Here is a 6,460-nt window from a genome sequence, read left to right on the forward strand (position 1 = left end):
CCTGCTACAAAAAGAGCCCTGGCAACAACTACCGCTCAGGCTCCACTGGACTGTTTTGGATTGCTAGCTATTGGGGGGGGGGAACGTGCAGATCTGCCCTTACAGAGGAGGGAGAGCTTGTACCTGAAGATGGGCGGGAGGGCTCTGCAACTTACCTAGCTGCTTCTTGCTCTGACTAAGAGCTGCTGGGAGGAGGGGGCGGGGCTTGTTGCATGTGCCCGCCCCCTGGGCGCCGGAGCACCGCTCCTGTGCGCTCCGTCAGGAAATGACCCCCTGGGCATAAGCCAATAATAAAACAAAGACATGAGCTACTTTTTAAAAAAAGAAGTGGAGCTTCAACCAGTTTTAAGCCAGTCAAAAGATTTGGGAAATGGAGCCTAACCAAACTGCAGAACATAGAACCATAGAGGTGGAAGGGAACTAGAGGGCCATCTAGTCCAACCCTCTGCACAAGGCAGGAAATTCGCAGATACCTCCCCCAACAGACGCTTTGCACACTGGGTGTGTGAAACAAACACAGCAATTTTTAGCTCTCTCCGATGTGTGTAGAGCTGCCAACGCTGGGTTCGGAGATTCTGGGAGAATTTGAGGGCGGAGCCTGGGGAGGGCAGGGTTTGGAGTGGGGGTGTCAGCAGGGCGTAATGCCATAGAGTCCAGTGTTCCCTCTAAGCTGAGTGAGTGTGAGCTAGCTCACAGTTTTTTAGCCTCCGGCTCACACATTTTTGTCTCAGCTCAGGAAGGAGGGCTCCAGAGCAAACTGATTGATGCAGCGGCCAAATCGCTCGCTCCCAACTTTCATGCCAGTCGCTCACAAAGTAGGTTTTTGCTCACAAGACTCCAAAGTTTGGAGGAAGCATTGATAGAATCCATCCTCCAAAGCAGCCATTTTCTCCAAGGGAACTGATCGTGGTCGTCTGGAGAACAGCTATAATTTCAGATCTCCAGGCCCCACCTGGAGGTTGGCAACCCCAGATGGGTCACTTCTCAGCACAGGAAGGCGGTGCGGAGAGACACCTTTAAGTAGAAGGTGCCGTGCTTGGGGAAAGCGTTGGCGTGCTCCGAATTTGCTCTGGCAATGCATTTTGTGACTGGGGTCAAAGGTCATGCCCACCTTATTCCCCCAGAGTCCCCTCTCCCTTCACACAACTCTCTTGTCTCTGGGTTGGCCGTGGGGAGGGGGACTGCATTCAACAGCGGGCAGAATTTGGCTCGGGCTATCCAGGTCCAGGTAAATTATTTATTTATTTTAAATAAAGTTATAAGAAGCAACAAGGTCTTTACTCCCCAGTACTGAGTATTGGTACCTTTTGGGGGAGGTCTCCATGTCCCGATGGGGAATTGGTAGAAATCGGCACCGCCTTACATATCAGAGCAGGCATCTTTCTTTTCTTTTCCTTTCTTTACACAGAAAAAGCACTTCTAATACATATTTCCTTTCTGTTGCCACTTCTCCTGCCACTTTAGATGGAGAAAAGTGAACGGAAGGAGATCTTGTCCAAGACCCAGGACGGGGTGGACCTCAAGGAGTCAGACATGAAAGACCGAGTAGGCATCAGCGACGAATTTGCCCTGAGCATCAGCAAGGTGGCCCCGCGGGATGCCAGGACGTACTGGTGCCAGGTGGGAGCGGGCAGTGCCGGCTTTGCGGAGAAGCAGGCGGAGCTGCGTGTCTCGAGTGAGTTGTGTTCGGGCCTCAGTCCCACAGCGGGTGTAAAGCATTGCTTCTTGGGCTTTGGCTGGGCAGGTTCTCTGGCCTGGGGTAGAATGAATGAGCATCATTGTTTTGTAGGTATCTATAGGACGTGTCCTCCACTACCTCCCCAGTAGATCAGCCGGTCCTGATGGGAGAAGCACATCTTGGAGTCGCTTAGCAACCATGTTCCCCCCTCCTGTTTCCAAGTCCTAATGAAAATGGGGTTCAATGTGGCCAAGTGCAAGGTGATGCACATTGGAGCCAAAAATCCTAAATATAAATACACATTGATGGGGTCTGAACTGGCAGAGACTGAGCAAGAGAGAGATCTTGGAGTTGTAGTGGATAACTCACTGAAAATGTCGAGACAGTGTGTGACTGCAATAAAGAAGGCCAATGCTATGCTGGGGATTATTAGGAAGGGTATTGTAAACAGATCAGCCAATATCATAATGCCCCTATATAAATCAATGGTGAGACCTCATTTGGAATACTGTGTGCAGTTCTGGTCACCACACCGTAAAAAGGATATTATAGCTTTGGAAAAAGTGCAGAAAAGGGCAACTCGAATGATCATAAAAGGGTTGGAACACTTTCCCTATGAGGAAAGGTTAACACGCTTAGGGCTCTTTAGCTCGGAGAAACGACGACTGAGGGGTGACATGATTGAGGTTTATAAGGTTACGCATGGGAAAGAGCAGGTAGAGAAAGAGGTACTTTTCTCCCTTTCTCACAAGACAAGAACCCGTGGGCACTCCATGAAATTGCTGAGCGGTCGGGTTAGAACAGATAAAAGGAAGTACTTCTTCACCCAAAGAGTGATTAACACTTGGAATTCACTGCCACAGGAAGTGGTGGCGGCTACAAGCATGGATGGTTTCAAGAGGGAATTAGATAGGCATATGGAGCAGAGGTCCATCAGTGGCTCTTAGCCACAAGGTATAGATAGGGACTCTGGGGCAAGTGATGCTCTGTCTTCTTGGTGCTTGGGGGGGGCAACAGTGGGAGGACTTCTAGTGTCCTGGCCCCACTGGTGGACCTCCTGATGGCACTGGTATTTCTGGCCACTGTGTGATACAGAGTGTTGGACTGGATGGGCCTTTAGCCTGATCCAACATTGGCATCTCTTATGTTCTTATGGAGATTTAATTGGATTTCATACTCAGATCGACGCTGTAATAGTGGCGGCAGCAAAATTGACTCTGTGGGCCACATTCTCCTAGAGTGTCCCGAATCTCCAGCTCTAAGAGAGGAACTGATCTCTCCTTTATTTCATCAGGACTTCCCCTCTCCAGAAGCAAAATCATCCCTGTTACTTAGAGACAAAGACAAAGACAAACAAACTACCCTGCGGTGTGGCAAAATCTCTAGCAGCTGTCGTCCGATCACATGAGGACTTGAGCAGTAGCGACCTTTAAATTCTTCCCTGTTTTCCTGTGGAACGAGGTTTATTGTAGGACGAGGGGTTTGCTGTTTATTACTCCGGTTGCAAAAACAAAAACAGGAAAGACAAATAAAATAAGGAAAGAAACAATTTTAACACTGTTAGGTTTGCCATAAGGGGAACCTCCGGTAGCAGCGTCCAGGGCATGCTTTGCCGTCCTCTGCCACTAACCCTTGGCCTGTCTTTCCCTTCCCCAGAGACTCCAGAAACGTCAGTGACTGTTGTGAGTGACGGCATCGGGGCCTCAAAGGATGACCTTTCTCAGGTGAGAACAGGGCAGGTGTCCCCGTGGCTGGGTTGGGCGTGTCTGTGATTGCACTTCCCGTGGTTGGATCGAGTACAGAGTTTCACATTCCGTGGCATTGTGCCAAGGTATGTCCTGGGAAAAGCAACCGTCAGTCAACTACAATGTAGGCCTTGGTTAGTGGCTGGCTGGCTGGCTGCCTGCTTCGTCACCCACAGCCAATACCCCCTCTAAGCTGTGGAGTCTTGTGAGCAAAAATTCTACTTTGTGAGCTACTGCCAGTAAAGTTGTGAGCGAGCAGTTTGGCTCCTGCATAAATTAGTTAGCTCTGGAGCCAGGCTTCCTGAGCAAAGACAAAAATGTGTGAGCTGGAGGCTGAAAAAGTGTGAGCTGGCTCACACTAACTCAGCTTAGAGGGAACACTGCCCATAGCTACAGCAGCTTTATAGCACAGTAAGTGCGGCAGCTGGAAGCCACGCAAGGTCAGCCCTAGTTAGTTTTTGGATAGGAGACCACCAGGGAAGACCTGAGGAAGGCGATGGCAGACCACCTCCAAACATCTCTTGCCTTGAAAACCCCATGGTTCTGGGGCCACTATTTTTGTGTGATCTGACGCAGAAGCTAAGCGGGGTGGGCCCTGGTTAGTCCTTGGAGGGGAGATCTCCAAGGAAGTGGAGAAAGGAATTTCCTCCCTCAACTTGGCGATCCCTCTGGTAGTCCATGTTGGCTCGATCTAAATGTATTATCACTAGAACACAGTGCTTTAAACTCATAACTAGGTGGTACCTCACACCACAAAAATTGCATCGTATACAGTCATCTCTATCGCCCTTATGCTGGAGGGGTTGTGGGGAAATAAGAACCTCTTGTTGACATTGTTGGTGGGATTGCCAAATATATACATGCATTTTGGCAAGAAATAATCCTCCATATTTCTGATATCACAACATACAACATGCCTTTTGATCCAGAACCATTACTCCTGGGTGCTTGGCAACTGGACCCTCCTCTCCCACGACACAAAGAACTCATTGCTTTATTGTGCGCGGCAGCCAGATTTGTTATAGCCAAACCTTGGGAAAATAACACGCATCTCACCATCTCTGAATGGATAAAGAAACGATGTGAATTTTGCCTTATGGATAAACTTTCTGATGCTATCTTTGCTAAGACTGCAGACTTTACTGATTCCAATTTCACTTCAACTTGGTTTCCCTTCTTGGTATATTTATCTACCGAAGATGATTACGCTTCAATCTTAGATACAGTAATGATGGTTAATTACAGTGTTATTCATACTAAAAATAAAATCCTAGGGTTACTGTGCAGGGGAAGGCGAGGGCAGGCCACCTCTGAATGTCTCTTGCCTTGAAGACGCCATGAAGGTTTGCCATGAGTTGGTTGCAACTTGATGGTACTTAATTATTACCAGGGCTTTTTTTATAGACAAAGCCCAGCAGGAACTCATTAGCATAATAGGCCACACCCAACAGCAGAAACTCATTAGCATATTAACCCACACCCTGGCAGCACAGCTCATTAGCATAATAGGCCACATCCCACACGTTACCAGAAGTGTACTCATCCAGCCACACCCACCTTTTGCTTCTTATTCTGTTTACTTTGTTGTCAAAACCCAGGGCCTTTTTTTTACACTTCTGGTAACGTGTGGGATGTGGCCTATTATGCTAATGAGCTGTGCTGCCAGGGTGTGGGTTAATATGCTAATGAGTTTCTGCTGTTGGGTGTGGCCTATTACGCTAATGAGTTCCTGTTGGGCGTGGCCAACTCGGGAGCCAGCCGGAACTCAATTCCTGTGCGTTCCTGCCGAAAAATAGCCCTGATTATTACTAAGTGCAATTAAAGAAGGCTTTCTGAGAATTCTGAGACTGGAATTTGGCTCAAAAGAAAACAAGTGAGTGGTGAGGTTTGCTTGGGGCAGCAAATACCGTCGCTTTTCTAACCTGTTGAGTTCCCATTTGCCTGCTTGTGGCAGGAGACATGCCGCCAATTGCCCGCCAATGCTCAGCTGGATGCAAAGGCCCGAGGCAAAAAAATTAATCTGGTAGCTGATTGGCAAATTCGAATTTACGGGAATGCTTGTTTCCAAGCTGAGCAAGAAACATATAGCTCAGACCTGGGATTTGAACCCCAAGCGAAAATGTGAGCTGTCGGATGACAATCATTTAAGGTTATGTGGTGTCTGAGTTTGTTTGTCTGTCTTAGATTGCGACATGTACCAGCCAGAATGGTTACCCGACTCCATCCATCACATGGTACAAGGACCAGCACCCTCTGTACCCCAACGGAACAGGTAATATTGACTGACAGAGTAGAGCTTCCCCTCACATAATAGCTTTGGGGTGATAAGAACATAAGAACAGCCTTGCTGGATGAGACCAGTGGTCCATCTAGTCCAGCATCCTGTCTCACACAGTAGCCAACCAGTTCCTCTGGAGGTCCAACAGTAGGGCAGAGAGGCAGAGGCCTTCCCCTGATCAGAACATCAGAAGAGCCCTGCTGGATCAGACCAGTGAAGGCCCATCTAGCCCAGCATCCTGCCTCACGCAGAGGCCAACCAGTTCCTCTGGAGGGCCAACAATAGGGCAGAGAGGCCGAGGCCTTCCCCTGATAAGAACATCAGAAGAGCCCTGCTGGATCAGACCAATAGTCCTAGTCTAGCAGCCTGTCTCACAGAGTAGCCAACCAGTTCCTCTGGAGGGCCAACAACAGGGAACAGAGACTGAGGCCTTCTCCAGATGGTGCCTCCTGGCACTGATAATCAGAGTCTTACTGCCTTTGAATGTGGAGGTTCCATTTAGTCACCATGGCTAGTAGCCACTGACAAATCTCTCCTCCATGAATCAGTCTAATCCCTTTTTAAAACTGTTTATTCCTGTGGCCGTCCCTACTGTGGCAGCAGATTCTACATTTTCATTGCTTGCTGTGTAAAGAAGTATTTCCTTTTGCCCGTCCTGTATCTACCGCCCACCAACTTCATTGGATGCCCCCCATGAAGCTGATGGGCAGCGGATTCAGGACAGACACTGATGCATATTACTGGCTTTAATCCATTCAG

At 48.7% G+C, this 6,460-nt stretch overlaps 1 protein-coding gene across 1 annotated transcript in view; it reads left to right on the forward strand.

Moving 5' to 3' along the window:
• The window catches only part of MCAM (melanoma cell adhesion molecule), a 77,867-nt gene that overhangs the window by 45,590 nt on the left and 25,817 nt on the right, over positions 1 to 6,460 (forward strand). The window contains exons 3-5 of the mRNA XM_015405484.1: positions 1,465 to 1,675; positions 3,335 to 3,402; positions 5,608 to 5,695. Coding sequence (XP_015260970.1) covers positions 1,465 to 1,675; positions 3,335 to 3,402; positions 5,608 to 5,695 — 367 coding nt within the window. The remainder of the gene's footprint in view (positions 1 to 1,464; positions 1,676 to 3,334; positions 3,403 to 5,607; positions 5,696 to 6,460) is intronic.

This window comes from Gekko japonicus, unplaced genomic scaffold, assembly GCF_001447785.1.
Source record: "Gekko japonicus isolate JY-2015 unplaced genomic scaffold, Gekko_japonicus_V1.1 scaffold2070, whole genome shotgun sequence".
Lineage (NCBI taxonomy): Eukaryota > Metazoa > Chordata > Lepidosauria > Squamata > Gekkonidae > Gekko > Gekko japonicus.